We start from the raw sequence: 19,227 nt of genomic DNA, 5'->3' as shown, positions 1-19,227 counted from the left end.
AATCAATCTGCTTTTCCAGAGGTACCCCAACTAAATTCCAACACTGTATTATAGCAGTCTCTTCCTCAAACCATCTCAGGTAATCTACTTCAGTAAGCAAATACCAAACAGAAGCTGCCAGGTTGTATTTTATATTGCTGTAAATGTCTTCTCATGAATGCTTTAACAGCGATAATAGAAATTCCTTGAAACTTTCTTTGCAGTTCTCAGACTGGTAACATTTTGAGTATTTAGCCTTAACACATCTCAGTTTTACTAAAGGGAAATAATTAATAGGCTGTGCACAGCACAAACTCAAAATCTTTCAATGCCTTTCATTTTATTCACATGGTTATCAAAATACAGAAGGGGTTACGTTTTTTACTGACTTTTTAAAAGACTTTTGGAGAATCCAGTTTTACAAACTGTCATTTAAGAGTTTAACAAATATCCACCTTCAAATTTAGAACTTTCCTTATCAGCAAAAATACAAATAACCTCACATTCAAAGTCCCCAGAGACTGACAGGGCAGATAATCATTTACCAGTCAAGTGGTTTATGCAAATCCTAGTGGTTTTCTAGAAGGAAGCAATGCTTTTTCAGTTACCATTCACAGTAGTTTGTGTTTTTATCATGAAGTATTTTTCCAAAAGAGAAAAAGGAAGAGAGAGAGAGAGAAACTTGCCTGGATAACAGGATTCTTTTTTTTTTTTTTTTTTTTGGTTTAGTTCTTGTGTTAAGGCTTAATGCTCCACATAAAAGAGCCAGAATATATTGTGCTGATAAGTAAGTGTGTATAAATATCTACTGGTAGATCATAAGTAACACTTTCACAATCACAGTCTCCAGTAGGAAACACTGGGAGGATGTATTGCCCTGCTTGGACCATAAACTTCACAGGAAGACCACAGGCTTGGTTAGGAACAGGGTTCTCTTCTTACCAGGTCACTGAGAGCAAGAAAATCACATAACCTCCCTGAAGTCCCATTCTCTACTATCAAATAATGAATAACTAACAACTGCCCAAGCCAGTTAGTGTCATGTACCCTCTGAAAGGATATATAACCAAACGAGGCCAGAACCAAATCCAAGTTCAGCTGCTTACCACTCAAAAGGCCAATACTAGAGAGGCAAGTGTTGGTAGAAAAGGGAAAGTTGCTTTATTCAGGAGGCCAGCAACCTGGGAAGATGGTGGACTAATGTCCTAAGACCATCTTCAAGTCACTGCTTAGGAGACAAAGGTTTTAAAGGGGAGTTTCGGGGGTGTACAGGTAGGGGCCCACGTGCAGAACAGCGCAATCAGCTCTGATAAGCGTCTCGAAGCTGGCCATGTGGTGGTGTAGGTAATCTTCAATTCAGGGTCGTTCCGTTACCGTGTCCTTGAGGTTAGTTTCTGGGATTCTTAAGCAAGCAAGGTTAGCTCTCTCCTAGTCAACTAGTCATTATTGAAATAGCTCTAAGACATGCCAGGGTTAGCAGGAAAGGAAAATGCATGTAAGTTTGAAAATCTGTGCTGCTCAAGATGGAGCAGCTTACGCTACGGCTATAACCCCCCACTGTCAATCCTTCTATGGAAAAGGGGCAAATGTTTGTCTTTTGTAATTTTTTTTCTAGGAGCAGGCAAAAGCAATGGATGAGACATTTTATTATTTACTTAGAGCCTTCATGATGGTTTAGGAGTTTCAGTTTTTAACTGACCCTTCCCATGTCATCAGTCTCAGATCCGCTTGGGGCCAGCTGGTTGAAGCCACAGGACATTATCTCGACAGATTGGGGTCATAAAGCAACACACCAGTTCAAGCTAACAGTCATGGAAAAGATTATGTCAGGTTTGTTTTTCCTTTGTTTCTGAGTTCCCTCACTTCCTTAGTTAGATGCTTAAATATGCTCTTTGGAACTAAGGGAAGGTCTCGGAGACTAAAGCCTTTTTACAGAGAAGAGGCAGGTGGAGGACATGGCGGGGTAGGGGTGTGGGGGGTTTGTCCCGGAAGGCCCCACAGGGTCCTGCTCCGTTACAGACACCATCATGAAACATGATAGGTGGAATTACCACCACTGATTTAGCACGTCTTTGATGCTTTTGATGCTTATCTTCAGAGCCCTGCTTAATGTGACTTACCTGAACTGAACACAACTTTCAGAGACTCAGTGGTAACTCTTAAGACACAAGTCGCCCTGAGCTAGTCTCTTCTCAAAGTACACAACCTGCTTTTTAACAGCACAGAGGTGTATGTCTGCAAAAAAAAAAGTTTTTTTTTAAACTGTGATGTTTACCACTGATACTTGAAAGTAATAAATAATAACATATTTTTAAAGAGTTTTGCAGGGTCTATCAAAGCTCACTTTCTCAAATTCTCATAGTTCTGCCCAATTAGAAGCTTCTGCTGTGGTGAAAGGTAAAATGGGATAGTTTAAAAATAATTCACCTCGCCTGAGGAATGAAACCATCAACCTTGGCACTTCACAGGCTAGGTTTCCTTTCTGTACTTTGGAAAATGGACAAATCTCAAAAGACCAAATTACATTGTAAAGGTACAGATTTATTTATATGATAGAAGAGACTCGACTTCTCGTGTCATGACTGAACAATGATTTTGCATCATATAATATTTTTATGTCATTTAGAAAATATTAAGAAGAGAGAAAGAAATCCAATGACAGAAACTGCCAGAGTCTCAGAGCTGAGAGAAATCTAAAGGTCATCTAATCCAACCATAGAAAACAAATGAATGAATCTGGGAAAGAAAGTTTCAATGAGGTTTTTGTCTACTGATGAGCAGTATCTTGTGGTTCCCATATCATAAAGAGTAATGAAATGCTCATACTTATGATTTTTAAGGCATACATGAAGTTATTAGGAATTTAGCAAAAAAGCAGCAATCTCACCCTGGTTGGGTGTATCTGTATCTTTGACTACAATTACATCCTGTACCCCAATAACATACAAAATACCTTGAGGCAGAGCATACAAACACACACACATACACAAACACACACACATACGCACCACTGTTTCAGACACCTACCAATACAAACAAGAAAACAAAGGAAAAGAGAAAGGCATAAATACAAAGCTTCTGAGGAAACACAAAAGGATCTAAATTCCTTTACCATTTTTCATCAGGATGAGATAAAAACAATTCTAGCATCAAAGAATATACTGCACTTCAAGTTATAAGCTTCTCCCAACAAGCCTTTTCTAACACTTAAAAGGCATGGGATTCTCCATTATCACCAAAAAAGTTGACAGCACAAGCATCTAGACTTCTATATAACTCTCCCAGGTACGCCCTCTGCAGAGAGTAGTAAAGGAAGCATTTGCTGGGCGGGAGGAGGCGCAGGGATGACTCCTGACTACAAAGTTTTGGAAGAGAGAAGTTATATACTGTCATCTGTGCAGAGGCCTTGGAAGCAGGCAAGTTTGTTATACCTTTTCCTTGATAAAAATCTCACCTTAAAGAAAAGAGAAAGAGAAGATACCCACACCCACAGTAACAAACCACATCTAATAAAAAAAAAAAAAAGTGGGTTCAGTCCATGCTTACTATGAACATAGATATCCCAAAGATTGCCATAACAGAAACAGAGCTAGTCTCTTCCCCAAAGAGGATTATAATCTATGTATTCTACACAAGACTCCACTTTTGCAACAGGAATGACTCTGATAACCTGTTTCATGATTATTTTTTAAAATTAGAACAACATGAAACTTAGTGAAATTATCTTAAAATGAAGGATGTACTAGGAATAAGAACATTAAAATCATATAAAGGCAAGACTGGATTTTATGAAGGAAGCAGGAAAAGTTTTTTAGGACATTAGACAAGGCAAAGAGTTATTAGACTTGATACTCAAAGCATGAGTTATAAAAGAAAAATTGATAAATAAGCCTCATCAAGATTTAAAACTTTGCTCTGTGAAACATCCTATTAAGATGATGAAAGAAAAATTGTATTTATAAATCAGATACCCAATAAAGGGCTAGCATATAGAATATATAAGGAATCCTCAAAACTCTAAGTTAAAGAAAAAGGTGCCATTCAAAAAAGATAAAAGACATTCACAGACATTTCACCAAAGAGGATATATAAATGGCAAACAATCACATGAAAAGACATTCAGCATCATGAGCCATCAGAGAAATGCAAATTAAAACCACACTGAGATACCACTACACACTTACCAGAATGGCTAAAATGAAAAATGCTGATAACACCAAATGCTGGCAAGCATACAGAGAAATTGGATCACTCATAATGGCGGTGGCAATGTAAAATGATACAGCCACTTGGAAAATAGTTTGGCAGTTACTTTCAAAATTAAAAATGGACTTACCATACACACTAACAATCGCACTATTGGGCATTTATCCCAGAGAATGAAGACTTACTTCTATGTAAGAACATGTACACCAATGTTTGTAGCAGCTTTATTTGTAATAGCCCAAAACTAGAAAATACTGAAATGTCCCTTCATGGCTAAACGGTTAAACAGCTGTACATCCATACCATGGAATTCATACTCAGCAATAAAAAGGAAGAAACTATTGATTCACGCAATAACTTGGATGAGCCATGAAGAAATTATACTAAGTGAAAAAAGCCAGTCTCAAAAGACTACATACATACTGCATGAGTCCATTTGTTTAACATGAACATAATTAGGAAGACGGAGAACAGATTAACGGTTGCTAGAGTCAGGGAAGGGGCAGGGGATGGGTGTAGTTATAAAGGGGTAACACGTCTTGTAATGGTGGTACAGCTGAGTGCTGTGATTGTGGCGGTGGTTATGCAAGGTTATACATGTGATACAGTTGAGCTACACACACACACACACACACACACACACACACACACACACAAATGAGTGTATATATAACTTGAGTATGTTCTGTGGATTGTACCAATATCAATTCCCCAGAATGTCCGTTATCCTACAGTCATACAAGATGTAAACGTTGCAAAAGGCTGGAGCAAAGTGGCATGGAATCTCCCTGGACATTTCTTTGCAACTTCATGAAAGTCTAGCCTGTGGATCTATATTTCAAAATTAAAAGTTTTAAAAGGAGGTGAAGGAGCAGGAGAAGAAAGGTAAGCCAGTTAAGGCAAAAGAAATTTAGGAACAGAAAATTATCACTACAAGTTTACCAAGAATGTTGGAGTTCGGGCGTGTTCATTGTTTTCCTGTTGCCAAAAGCTCTGGGGATGGGAATAGTACTAATCTATGAAATTAATGTTTAAGCAGAAACTTTCCTCTTGAAAAATCTGCTTCCCTTTCCTGCTCATCCATCCAAGCCACTGTAATGAGGTTTCTTAAGGCCATCATTCATTAAGCTTTGCATTTCATCAACAGACTGTATAAAATCAATTTTATTTCCTCAAAATATAGTCTTCCTCCAAGCTGTTTAATTCAATCCAGAAATGTCTACGTTGACGCACTAATGCAGGTCAACTGAGTATTAGACTGTTTTCAATTACAAGTTATTAATTCCATTAAACAGAAATGCAAACACTTAAGCATTCGAGCTTCCTATTGTTTTTTTTTTAAAGCAAATTACCTGTGGATATGGAAGCTGAAGGATAAACCCATAAGACAAATTTCAAGAAAACAGGAAGATCACCTTTCCACTACCATCTTTATTTACTTTTTTGAAAACTGTAAGAGTTTGTGTAATCACAACTAAATACCCTTCCTTTACCCCCTAACAAAACTCCTACAAGCATATTAATTGACCTCTACACTAGTACATTTTATCGAGACAAACATACAATACACATATTTCAACCATATTCAAAATTGAGCTCCTATCCTCAGAAATGTGATTAACTACATCCATGAGTTATGGGCAGTAACAGTGAGTGTTTCAGTGAACATTTTTTTCAAGGTCCATGATAAAGCTGTGAATCCATAAGGTAGTAGAGTTTCTAAGTCAACTTTATAGCTCTATAATCATGTGATGAGATTTCAATCATAAAAGATTCATTAGCTCAACTGTAATCCCACTTTCACATGGGATGCCATGTCCCATCAATGCTCATTTTATCTGTGTTGCAGAACAACTGTGCCACAAAGGCATCCACCCTTAAACTTATCCCCTTCTTGAACCCTCCTACACTGCTGGTCGGAATGCAGTTTGATGCAGCCACTGTGGAAAACAGTATGGAGATTCCTCAAAAGACTAGGAATAGACTTACCATATGACCCAGGAATCCCGCTCCTGGGCATATATCCAGAAGGAACCCTACTTCAAAATGACACCTGCACCCCAATGTTCATAGCAGCATTATTTACAATAGCCAAGACATGGAAAAGCCTAAATGTCCATCAATGGATAACTGGATAAAGAAGATGTGGTATAGTTATATGATGGAATACCATTCAGCCATAAAAACGGACAACATAACTGCCATTTGCAGCAACATGGATATTCCTGGAGAATGTCATTCTAAGTGAAGTAAACCAGAAAGAGAAAGAAAAATACCATATGAGATCGCTCATATGTGGAAGCTAAAATCAAACAAATAAACAAAGCATAAATACAAAACAGAAATAGACTCACAGACATAGAATACAAACTTGTGGGTGCCAAGGGGGCGGGGGGTGGGAAGGGATAGACTGGGATTTCAAAATTGTAGAATAGATGAACAAGATTATACTGTATGCACAGGGAAATATATACAAGATCTTATGGTAGCTCACAGAGAAAAAAATGTGACAATGAATATATGTATGTTTATGTATAACTGAAAAATTGTGCTCTACACTGGAATTATGACACAACATTGTAAAATGATTATAAGTCAATTAAAAATGTTAAAAAAAATAAAGAATATACCAAACTAAAAAAAAAAACCAAAAAACAAAAAACAACTTATCCACTTATCCCCTTCTCTCCAGCATCCCAGACTGCTGACCATGTGCACAGGTCACGGTACTTTCACAATACCAGGAAGCCTACTTTAAAGCAACATCTGCACAGCTAGTTAGGAGCAGGTGTAAACCAACCAAACTAAATCAACCCTGCTTTTAGGAGTTCATTTGTAAATGTTTCGAAATGCCAGATCTTGCAAATAAAATCAACCTTTTCATCTGACACTCTCTTAAAAGAAGATTTTAAAGCTGGATTTCTCAACGATTTTTGATTCTAAATTCCAATGACTGTGGAATAATAAATGGCCTTTAAGAAGTAATATAGTGCTTCCCTAGCCTCCAATTTCTCAGCACTTTATTTGCAATTTTATCTCAATGTACACATTATTACACATATACCTAGATATAACCAATTTCTTTTTGCTAACATGGTTTCTATACTCAAATGTAGAAATTAAAAAATTAAACACAAATTCCTTTCTCTAAAAATAAAAATTTCAAGTGCATTTTCTTTCTAGTACGACACTGTAAAACAACTCTGAAACTCTTCTCCATTTTTTTTTTATAGCTAAGAGTCTACTTTAAATCAGAGAGGTCTGGTCAGGTGGCTGTATTTAATTAATTGCTTTAAATAAAAAGTGACAAGTCATTTGTCATGTTCCTCTCTTGCCAATCCATCATACTAACTGGAGATTGCTTCCTTCTATGTGCTTCTTTTCCTTCCTCTTTTCTCCTCACTAGTTTCAGTCGTGGCTCCCACGGTGGGATTCATTCAACTAGCCAAACATCTCCCTTTCCTACACTATTTATATTATTTCCTTAGAAATCAGCCATTTCTTTAAAAAGTAAAAATTGTCTATGCCTCTCTGAATGCTATGAACAGCTGCCACCGACCTTATTTCAAACACTTGATAACCCATTGAGCAACAATGTCATTTAGGTTGTTTCTCCATTTATAAAACAGGGATGGAAATGCTTGAGAAGTCACTGCATTTCCTGAGAAACACTGTCATGAGTTCACAAAACTGTGCTCCCCCCCGCCCCGCTCCCCTCGACTCACCACGTACACACACCCCTGCAGCAGGTGACCCTCGTCAAGTTACTTAACGTTTCTAGCCTTAAGCAGTTTGAATGTAAATACAGACGCACTGGACTTGAAGTTATCTTCCATCTCAGACGTTCTAATTTTCTCCAATTATGCTTCCTTTTCATTCAATTACCATGTCAGTATATTCCATTACTAAGTCTATTTTTTCCCCTCTGTGGAGTAAAAATTATTTTACTCTGTAATGACACTCACTTGTATTCTTTCATTGCCCACTGTCTTTGGATTTAAGGTAGACGATACCAATACATTTCAGTAGAAGCTTGAATTTGACTCTGCCCCAAGGTTTAAGAATGGGCTGAGTAACCTATAATTGTGATTTCTTGGTGAACTTTCAAGAACTTTTAAGAAAGGGTAAATATAGGAAGAAGGTAAAACATGTTTATCTACAATCAAAAGCTTTTTTGTCCTGCTACCATGCATGTTCCTTAAGGGCAAGATCTGTGTGTGATTTTTTTTTCCAAATTCTCCACATGACTCTGTACATAGCAGATGCTTAAAAAATATTGTTCACTATTTCACATTTAGTTTCTATGCTGAGGACTTTGGCAGACTGGGGACCTTGACTGAGATCACTATCACTGCACGTCTAATGCTCTCCTAATGTGTGGCAAGGGCTTAGGATTTTAAAACCCATTTCCAAATGCGTTGCTAATTTCCAGTTTCTTCAGGAGACAGCTAACCCATTCAGTAACAAACTGCCTATTTTCTGGTGTTAGTAAAATGCGAAGGTTAAAACGTCCCCTAAACCTACCCCTGGTTTCTACGTTGTATTTCTTATTTTGTATTTACTGTGGAGATACTCAATATGTCAATTTTATGAGAGCTGTCATTGACGCTGGAATTTCAAGTGCCATAATCATTATATGACACCATAAGTAGGTTAGGGAAATAACCCAATACTCTTTTGCAGGCAAAGAAAAAACCATAACTAGAAGAGATGGTGATGCTCTTTTAAAGAATGGACCAACATTTCAAATGATGAGAAACAGCCAAACAACTGAGCTACATGTCCGTTTTTAAAAACTCTGAAAATATATCCTAAAATTTTGCAAAAAATGAAAATATTCACTTATACAAATAATTTATGGCACCATCACACAAGATTTCTTGAGTACACTCTTTATACCAGACAGTTTATATCAATTCATCCTCACGATAAGGCAGGTATTGTCCTTGCTTCAGAGATAAGGAAACTGAAGCTCTAAAAGACCATTCGCCTAGTTAAGTGGCAGAACAGACTAAAATCCAGATCTCTCTACTGCTGCTCACTGCATCTAAGCCAAAGAGAAACCGATTAAATGACAAACAGTAGTGAATGGTCTGATAAATTATGTTACATTTACTGAATGGAATTTTAGGAAACTATTAAAAATGGTAAAAGTGGAAATAAAATATACATTTCACAGCATAAATGAAATAATGGTACATTAAAAAGGAAAAAACAAAATTTAAATACATTCTTATTATAACTAAGTAAACATGTGTATACGTTTGGATAAAAATTAGGATAGAGTACAAAGAAATGAAAAATGTTATAGTCAGGTAATGACTAGGCTTAATGAGTGGTATGTATTTTTCTTGATGGAACTATTTTTAATGAATTGTTTTAAAATCAAGTCAACTACAGTAATCAAGACAGTATGGTATTGGTGAAAAAATATATATACAAATAGACTAATGGAATAGAATAGAGAGTCCAGAAACAGGCTCACATAAGTATAGTTAACTCATCTTTCACCAAGGCACACAGATAATACAATAGAGAGAAGACAGCCTTTTCAACAAAGGGTGCTGGAACAACTGGACATCCACATGCAAAAAAAAATGATAAAAAATAAAAAGAATCTAGACACAGACCTTACACCCTTCACAAGAATATACTCAAAATGGATCACAGATCTAAGTGAAAACCACAAAATTACAAAATTCCCAGAAAATAACACAGAAGAAAACCTAGATGGCCTTGGATATGGTGATGACTTTTCAGATACAACACTAAAGGCACGACCCATGAAAGAAATAACTGATAAGCTGAACTTCATTAAAATTAAAACCTTATGCTCTCCAAAAGACACCGACAAGAGAATGAAAAGAAAAGCCAGAGAATGGGAGAAAATACTTGCAAAAGACACATCTGGTAAAGGACTATTATCCAAAATATACAAAGAACTCTTTAAATTCAAACCCAATTTTAAAATGTGCCAAACACCTTAGTAGACACCCCACTAAAGACATACAGATGACAAATAAGCAAGTGAAAAGACGCTCAACGTCATATGCCAGTAGGGAAATGCAAGTTAAAATGAGGTGGCACTACACACCAATAAGAATGGCCAAAATCCAGAACACTGACACCACCAACTGCTGGAGAGGACATACAGCAACAGGGACTCTCACACATTGCTGGGGGTATGCAAAATCATGCGGCCACTTTGGAAGGCAGTTTGAAGGTTTCTTACAAAACTAAACATACTCTTCCCGTAAGATCCATCAATAGTGCCCCTTGGCATTTACCCAAAGGAGCTGAAAACTTACAACCACACAAAAACCTGCACATGGATGTTTATAGTAGCTTCAGTCATAACTCCCCAAACCTGAAAGCAACCAAGATATCCCTCAGCAGGAAAATACATAAACTGGAATATCCAGACAATGGAATATTATTCAGAGCTAAAAAGAAATGATCTATCAAGTCATAAAAAGACATGGAGGAAACTTAAGAGAAAGAAGCCAATCTGAAAACTATATGACATTCTGGGGTTTGCAGAACGATGGAAACAGTAAAAAGATCAGTGTTTGTCAGGGGTCGCAGGGAGGGAGGGGTGAATAGATTGAGCACGGAGTATTTCTAGGGCAGTGAGATTATGCTGCGTGATATTGTAACAGTAGATACATGTCATCACACATTTGTCCAAACCCACAGAATGTACAACACCAAGAGTGAATGCTAATGTAAACTACGGACTCTGAGTGATAATGATGTGTCAGTGTAGGTTCACCAGTTGTAACAAATGCACCTCTGGTGAGAGATACTGATGATGAGGGAGGCTGTGAACAAGTCGGGTCAGGAAATACATGGGAAATCTCTGTACCTTCCACACAATTTTGCTGCAAACCTACAACTACTCTAAAAAATATGGTCAATTTAAAAAAATTAAGTCAGCTCTTGCCACATCTGTTCTCAATCCTTTGGTTTATTCTTCCTTTGACTGTGAAACTTTAGAGTGGGAGTGAGAGAAGCTAACACAGTTTTGAAGACTACTGTGGAATATTGTCCTTGGCTGAGCACTTAAAGACATTATCTCATTTAATCTTCTTGCAGCAATCTTTTGAGGTAAATATTTCTATTATCCCCATTTCAGAGATGGGGAAACAGAGGCTTAAGGATTAAGATGACCCCTCCTGAAAAAAATGGCAAAGCTGGCAGTGAAAACCAGGCCAGCTCGACTCTGAGGCCAATTTTCTTCATCACTCCACTGTACAATGTTACACAGAAGTTCCCTGATATAAAATTGGTAGCAGGCCTCTAATGATTAGAACTCCTTCTGAATCCTGTATCAAAGAAAATGAGATCACTGAAGAGCAATTCAAAGTCAACATTACAGACATTGGTATTAGTAGCCTCTGCTTTAGGAAAAATAATTTCCCATTTGAATCATGGTAGTATTTATTTAAATCATATTAATTACATTCATTTTTCTAAAATGTTTTTTAATAATCAGGTTTTGACCAGATTTGGGGTTTTTTTTTTGTTTTGTTTTGTTTCTGTCTTTACAAATAGTAGATTATGTCTCCATTGTTTGCCAGTAAGGAAATAGTTAAATCTTGAGGGTACACCCTGGTGGATATCTCCCTCAAACATCTAAAGGAAAAAAAAAAAAAAGGTCACAGTCAGTTACTCCTGTTAGATCAGTGTTCACTGGAACATCTGTAGGCACACACACACTCTCTTTACCGTCACCTTCCGCTGGCCACGGTCAGAGTGAGCAGTGAATCTTCCCCAAGTGCTGACATTTAATACCTGGTCTAGCGGCAAAGATTCAGAGAGGGGTGAGTAGCCTCTCTGGCCTTCAGGTAGGTCCAATAACTTCATTTCTACCAGAGCTAAACCACAGGAGCCTACGATGATCCCCTTCGGCAGGGTGTCAGTTACAGTTGGACTGGGTGGCCAGAGGGGGAAGGGATGATGCAGGGTTTGGAAAGAGAGGGGCTTTCTGGTCTCAGGCTGCTGTGGCATCAGAGCCTATGTGTTAATCTTAATGTGTAAATAATTCTCTGGCATAAGTGTCAGAAGGAAAACCTAATCCTGGTTTTACAGCCAGAAAAAAAAAAATCAAATAATGCATGCCTCAAACCTGATTAACCGTGCAAGACAGTGTCAATTCATACCCAAAAAGGCACTGCAGTCACATGAGGTTACCTGCTACTTTGGAGCAATCAGGAAAACATGGGCAACACTGATCAGTAAGATTTAATGCTTCAGAGTATAGCAACACTCTTTGAAAGGAAAAAAAGAGTCAGTTCAGACACAGGAAACTACAAACCCAGACCTCATACCATTAGTCCTCTTTTGATTCTCAGCTATGCACTAGCTTCAGTGAATAAATGAAAATCTCCCTGCTGAGGAATGTTAGCATGGGGCTGGGAAACTTGTATAAATTTATCGGTCCTATATTTCTGTCTTTTTAAAAGGAATCTTTTAATGTGTTGACTTTGAAACTTCCTTCAGTTGAGGAATAGTGTCTTCTTCAAAATCTGCCTGTTTTTATCTGGCCTATTTAAAGAAAACCACTTCAGTAGATTATTTTAGTTCTAGTATACCCTTTGAAAAATTCATTTAAAAACCAAGATGTGACAAATAAGAGTCACATTAAAACCATGGAGAATATACCATAGTCGACTCCCGTAAAGACATATGTAAGTTAGCAGAGCAAAATTTCAAAAACTAAACAAATATGGGAAAATAATGTGAAAATACTTTCAATGTTCCTCTTTATTCTTTAAATACATAAGTCATCTGGTCATGGTTTAAAACAGGTAATCTAAAAATTAAATACAAAAATACCTAAACTATGTTCAAGAGGAGGTAATTCATCTTAACAGTAATCAACCTGACCACTATTTTTAGGGCCCTAAAGTTGTGAGGTAAGTCAACAGCAGGGCACCAAAAGGGAAACAGGTCAGAAATCTTTGGGGATCTGAAATAAGCTATAGAAAGGGGTAGTACTCCTTATGTCTTGCCCAAGGAAATGTTTCTGTTTAATCTACAATAATCATGTTTTCCCTTGTGAGAAGCCAAAATCCCTGTGAATATTAAAATGAAGCCAATAGGTTACAATGAAGACTTAAAACAAAAACAAAAACAAAAACTTGCTGTTTAAAAACAAGTGTTCTTGGTGTATGTTCACCCCTTGGGATCTGGGATCCGTTACCTCTGCAGAACTTGTTTTCTAGCCCAATAACTTTCTTCACAGGTGTTTAAAACAAGCAGGCTTTCGTGCTCCCTCAGCCCAAAAGTGGGCAACTCTGAAAATCACACATCCCACTGAGTGTAATCACTTACGGTTTTCATTTACGGAATTGAGTGTCAACAATATTTCCTCTGAGCTCCTAGAGAGAGCATTTTCTTAGTGGCACAGATGCCTTCTCTTAAGTATACTTGGATAGGCCTTGAGTAAATAAAACACTTGCCCAGGTTATTTCATAAGCAAGGCAAGTTGCTGAAGCTACGAACCACCACGGTCTGAGGAAGAAAGAGGCTGGCTTTCATAACCTTAGTAATAATTCTTCTCATTCCCCATGTCTTCACTTGGTTTAATAACCCACAAGATGATTATTAAAATATCACATCTTGAGGACTCCCCCAAGTAAGCTAAACATGGTAAGTAGAAGAGAATCATTAGCAATTAATTACATCTGATCTTCAAGGCAAAAAGCCCCACCAACATCTCGTTAGACTGACGATAGGTTCCAAATGGTCCAAGGAAACTTTGTAGGGGGAATAAAAATAAATTACAGTATCAATTAACATCTACTGAATACTTGTTACATGCCAGGCTCTGTGCTATGTGGTTTGTGTTATCCCATTTATTCTTCAAAACCACCTGATATATAGGTACTAATATCCTCCCCACTTTGCAGACAAGAAAGAACAGAGAGAAAAGAACTTGCTCAAGATGATTACACAGCAACTAACTTTTAGAGCCCAAATTTGGACTCAACCTACTTCAGAGTCTGCATGTTTAATGAGAGGTTAGAGAAAGGGTAACAAGAAGAATGAAATACTTCCTGTTATTTAAATTGAACTCACCACCAGCACCTCCATTGTATATGCTTCTCCAATTCTAACTAGTCTAAAAAAGTATTGACCTACACCCACTGAACAGATTTCCAGAACTCAAAGCCCTCCTAATCACCTCCAACATTATACACATCTGCCACAACTGGCAGGTGATTGTGCACTTAAAAACCTCATTTTTTATAAGGTCAAGCATAATCATTTAAACTATGACTTACAGTGTGCAAAGCCCTGTTCTAAGTGTTTTTCATGTATTAACTTATTAATTATAACTTACATTAACTTGTGAGAAGGCAAAATTGTTATTTCACTTTACAAACGACGAAGCTAAGACAAAGAGAGATTAAATTACTTGCCCAAAGTCACATAGTAAATGATAGAGCCAGGATTTGAATCCAGCCAGTCAGCCTTTAGAGACCATACTCTTAGCCACTGTTTTATACTGTTTTTGAAACATATTAGTAACTTATTCTTAAAATCAAGGAATCTGTGCTATTTTGTTTCCTTTAATCTTTAGTGCCCAGGACTTCTCTGCAAACAGGGAGTGTATTTCGCCTTAAGGCTTGTGACATCTCTCCAAGGCAGGTAATAATTTTTAAAAAAATTAAAATTTATCAAACTTACTTCATCTGGTAAATATCTGTTTTAAAAAATCATAAAAGTATTACATTCTGAATAATTCCGGCACCTCTTTGCTTAGTGCCTGCTTACTACAGTTACTAAAGAATTACTTCAAGGGTTCTTGGACTGAAAAGAGAGATCTGAAGTAACAGCCACTAACTCTTATTTTCTTATCCAAAAAGAGGGAAGAAGGGAGAGAGGGAGGGAGGGGGAGAAAGGAAGGAAGAGAGGCGGGGAAGGATGTACGGAGGGAGGAGAGCAGAGAGAGAGGGAGGGAGGGAGGAGGGTTGAGAGAGGTGTTCGGAAACTTCTCTGCTTCCCAAAAAGAACTCTAAAAACCGGAGCAAGAGCAGCTGAGAAAACAAAGGGCCTTTGTCGCGGTACTCCCTAAAGTCTAATTACTGTATTCCCATGACTAAATACAGGAGTGATAAAAATCATTGTCAGGTAATTTCTCTCCTGCACTCCAGGTATTCAGCGACCGATCTTTTTGTTCTGCAAAATACTCACAGCTTTTGTACCCTCGAAGCCCCCCTCAAATCCCAACCCTAGCAACCTAAGGATACCCAGGGGTGCAATTCAGAGTCGAGCTCCAAAGCGTCCCGGCAGGAGTCCGTGAGGACACCTCGGCCGGGCGTCCCTCCAGCCTGGGGTTTCCAGGCAACCCCACTCCGGCCTGAAGCAGCTGTGCTTCCTACCGGGTCACCTAAGAGTTGCCAGGAGAGGCTCCAGCAACACCCGGGCGGGGGCAGCCGGACGCCCCTCCCGGTGCCGCCGCTTTCCTGTAACCCGGATGTTGGGTCTGCGTCAGCATTCTCACCTCCCATTCCCTAGTTTTCCGCCTTGGCTCCCATCTAGTCACTTCGCACCTTAGGCGTCTTTATTCAGAGAGACTCAGAGACTCCTCTCCCGGTGCGACGAACTCTCCCAGCTACACATCCCATGGAGAACGGATTCCTGGAAAATGTAGTTCTTTCTGTTGACAAGTGGTGAATCTTTACGGGAAAAGGACTACAATTCCCAGAAATCCAAGGGAGGATAGTGCATGTCTAAATCATGTCCCCGCTGGTTGGATTGGATTAGGCGGGAAGGTTCTGTGTCTCTTTGCATGCCTAGCTGCCTGGATTTTTGCCCACTACAAGCTTGTGGGACAACTTTCTTTTGTTAACATGCTTTTTATGTGTGAGAGGATCTAAACACAGTTTTATTTATATGAAGAGATATGGTAAGTAAAAAAAATGTTTTTTAATTCTTTCAGATAAGAGATCTACCCATCATCAGAAAATATGTCACTACAGATGGTGACAGTTGGTAATAACATAGCCTTAATTCAACCAGGCTTCTCATTAATGAATTTTGATGGGCAAATTTTCTTCTTTGGCCAAAAAGGCTGGCCCAAGAGGTCCTGCCCCACTGGAGTTTTCCATTTTGATGTAAAGCATAATCATCTCAAACTGAAGCCTGCAGTTTTCTCTAAGGATTCCTGCTACCTTCCTCCTCTTCGCTACCCAGCTACTTGCACATTCAAAGGCAGCCTAGAATCTGAAAAGCACCAGTACATCATCCATGGAGGGAAAACACCAAACAATGAGCTTTCAGATAAGATTTATGTCATGTCTGTTGTTTGCAAGAATAACAAAAAAGTTACTTTTCGCTGCACAGAGAAAGACTTGGTAGGTGATGTTCCTGAAGGCAGATATGGTCATTCCATTGATGTGGTGTATAGTAGAGGGAAAAGTATGGGTGTTCTCTTTGGAGGACGTTCATACATACCTTCTGCCCAAAGAACCACAGAAAAATGGAATAGTGTAGCTGACTGCCTGCCCCATGTTTTCTTGGTGGATTTTGAATTTGGGTGCTCTACATCATACATTCTTCCAGAACTTCAGGATGGGCTATCTTTTCATGTCTCCATTGCCAGAAATGATACCATTTATATTTTAGGAGGACATTCACTTGCCAATAACATCCGCCCTGCCAATCTATACAGAATAAGGGTTGATCTCCCCCTGGGTAGTCCAGCTGTGAATTGCACAGTCTTGCCAGGAGGAATCTCTGTATCCAGTGCAATCCTGACTCAAACAAGCAATGATGAGTTTGTTATTGTTGGTGGCTATCAGCTTGAAAATCAAAAAAGAATGATCTGCAACATCATCTCTTTTGAGGACAACAAGATAGAAATACGTGAGATGGAAACCCCAGATTGGACTCCAGATATTAAACACAGCAAGATATGGTTTGGAAGCAACATGGGAAATGGAACTGTTTTCCTTGGCATACCAGGAGACAACAAACAGGCTGTTTCAGAAGCATTCTATTTCTATATGTTGAAATACGCTGAAGACGATGTGAATGAAGATCAGAAAACATTCACAAATAGTCAGACGTCAACAGAAGACCCAGGGGACTCTACTCCCTTTGAAGACTCGGAAGAATTTTGTTTCAGTGCAGAAGCGAATAGTTTTGATGGCGATGATGAGTTTGACACCTATAATGAAGATGATGAGGAAGATGAGTCTGAGACAGGCTACTGGATTACATGCTGCCCTACTTGTGATGTGGATATCAATACTTGGGTACCATTTTATTCAACTGAGCTCAACAAACCTGCCATGATCTACTGCTCTCATGGAGATGGGCACTGGGTCCATGCCCAGTGCATGGATCTGGCAGAACGCACACTCATCCATCTGTCAGAAGGAAGCAACAAGTATTACTGCAATGAGCATGTGGAGATAGCAAGAGCACTGCAAACCCCCAAAAGAGTCCCACCCTTAAAAAAGCCTCCACTGAAATCCCTCCATAAAAAAGGTTCCGGGAAAATTCTTACTCCCGCCAAGAAATCCTTTCTTAGAAGGTTGTTTGATTAGTTTCACAAAAGCCATTCAGATTCAAGTGCATCAGATTTTAAAATCTATTTTAAAGAATCATAACAATGATAAAAATTATATTCCTATTTTTGTTTACTGAAAATGTTTAATGTTTTCTTTTAGTTATACAAATTAAATACCAGGGAAAAGTGCTTGTAATACAGTACTAAATACAGTCATTGTATTTAAACCTATATAGAACCTGTAACCTGTATTTTGAAAATATTTTACTCAAATGTATCTTCAGTGAGAATATATGGTCTGAATTTTTTATTCAAGGACTCAAACACAGAAGCAGTAATAATAATTAAGGTATGCTTATTATCCCTTATACAGCTTTTGGTAACAAATAACCTAAAGGGTCATTAAGACAAATTTAACCAGTAAAGAAACTAACACCCAAAGAAAGTAGATGAATTTTTTGTGCAATATAAAAATTTGGTGGTTGGCCAAAAATTAAAACTGAGATCATCTGTATCCCACAGGAATGTTCTTTATACTTCTCTAAGATGGTTACTTGACTATGCCCATGGTCAGAAAAAGCTGTAAGAAGATAGGTAGGTAGGTAGGTAGGCAGGAAAGAAGGAAGGAAGGAAGGAAGGAAGGAAGGAAGGAAGGAAGGAAGGAAGAAAGAAAGAAAGAAAGAAAGAAAGAAAGAAAGAAAGAAAGAAAGAAAGAAAGAAAGAAAGAAGAAAGAAAGAAAGAAAGAAAGAAAGAAAGAAAGAAAGAAAGAAAGAAAGAAAGAAAGAAAGAAAGGAAGAAAGAAAAGAAAGAAAGGGAAAGAAAGAAAGAAAGAAAAAGGAAGGAAGGGAAAGAAAGAAAGAAAAAGGAAGGAAGGAAGAAAAATAGATAATCTACACTGACATGAAGGAAGAGAAAAGGAATGGACATCAGGTCTGTTACATTTTATCACGCTATTCATATGCACTTTCTTCAGAGGACTCCCCCTCCCCCACCATAAGGTCCATGTGTGATGAACCACAGCTGGTCACTTAAACCAATCCTTTGAGAGACTTAATGAAAACGGAAGTCCACTGCTACTTAGCACTCTGAAACAGGGAGATGAGTGACAGCACACTAGGAAAGAACCACCAAACAAATCTCATGGAGAGATTATTTCACCAATTAATATTGACTACTTGCCCAAATAAAGTTTAAAGAATTTGATAAAGTTAACAAGTAGATTTTAAAAGGGGAGAAAGAAATTCATGTGTATGTTTATAAGTCTAGTTATATGTGGAGTTTGCTGCCAATGAAAATTATAAAGTCAGTGAGCTAGCTAAGGTTCAATTAGATACCTGCTAAAATTAAAATTAAAAGGACTGTTAATTTTGAGGCTTCACTACATCAGTTGATAATTAGATGACCTTAGATATAAATGTTTTCCTTCCTGCAGTATTTTTCTGGAGAAGCATTTCACTTTAGACTAAGAGCTTAAACCATCACTTCTAATTTATCAGCCTTCATTAAGGGTCCTCAG

At 38.0% G+C, this 19,227-nt stretch overlaps 2 protein-coding genes across 4 annotated transcripts in view; one reads left to right on the top strand and one right to left on the bottom strand.

The window, feature by feature from the left end:
• IFTAP (intraflagellar transport associated protein) overlaps positions 1-15,869 on the bottom strand; it is a 58,810-nt gene extending 42,941 nt beyond the window's left edge. The window contains exons 1-2 of one of the 3 annotated variants that reach the window (XM_032488482.1): positions 15,698-15,814; positions 2,100-2,214 (exon numbers count right to left, since the gene is read on the bottom strand). The gene's annotated coding sequence lies outside the window, so the exon portion shown is untranslated. Of the gene's footprint in view, positions 1-2,099; positions 2,215-15,697 lie in introns of all 3 variants that reach the window. The other 2 variants (XM_014568093.2, XM_006195146.3) reach the window with 2 other exon arrangements.
• RAG2 (recombination activating 2) lies at positions 11,775-18,311 on the top strand. Its single transcript, XM_032488481.1, has 3 exons — positions 11,775-12,032; positions 14,774-14,841; positions 16,136-18,311. Exon 3 carries the CDS (start codon positions 16,164-16,166, stop codon positions 17,745-17,747), a length of 1,584 nt encoding a protein of 527 aa, XP_032344372.1. The 5' UTR covers positions 11,775-12,032; positions 14,774-14,841; positions 16,136-16,163; the 3' UTR covers positions 17,748-18,311.
• The last annotated feature ends 916 nt before the right edge of the window (positions 18,312-19,227 follow it).

This window comes from Camelus ferus, chromosome 10, assembly GCF_009834535.1.
Source record: "Camelus ferus isolate YT-003-E chromosome 10, BCGSAC_Cfer_1.0, whole genome shotgun sequence".
NCBI lineage: Eukaryota > Metazoa > Chordata > Mammalia > Artiodactyla > Camelidae > Camelus > Camelus ferus.
This window is presented reverse-complemented; position numbering and strand designations above follow the sequence as displayed.

Coding starts and splice junctions, on each gene's coding strand:
- RAG2 (XM_032488481.1), top strand. CDS start 16,164: ATGTCACTACAGATGGTGACAGTTGGTAATAACATAGCCTTAATTCAA.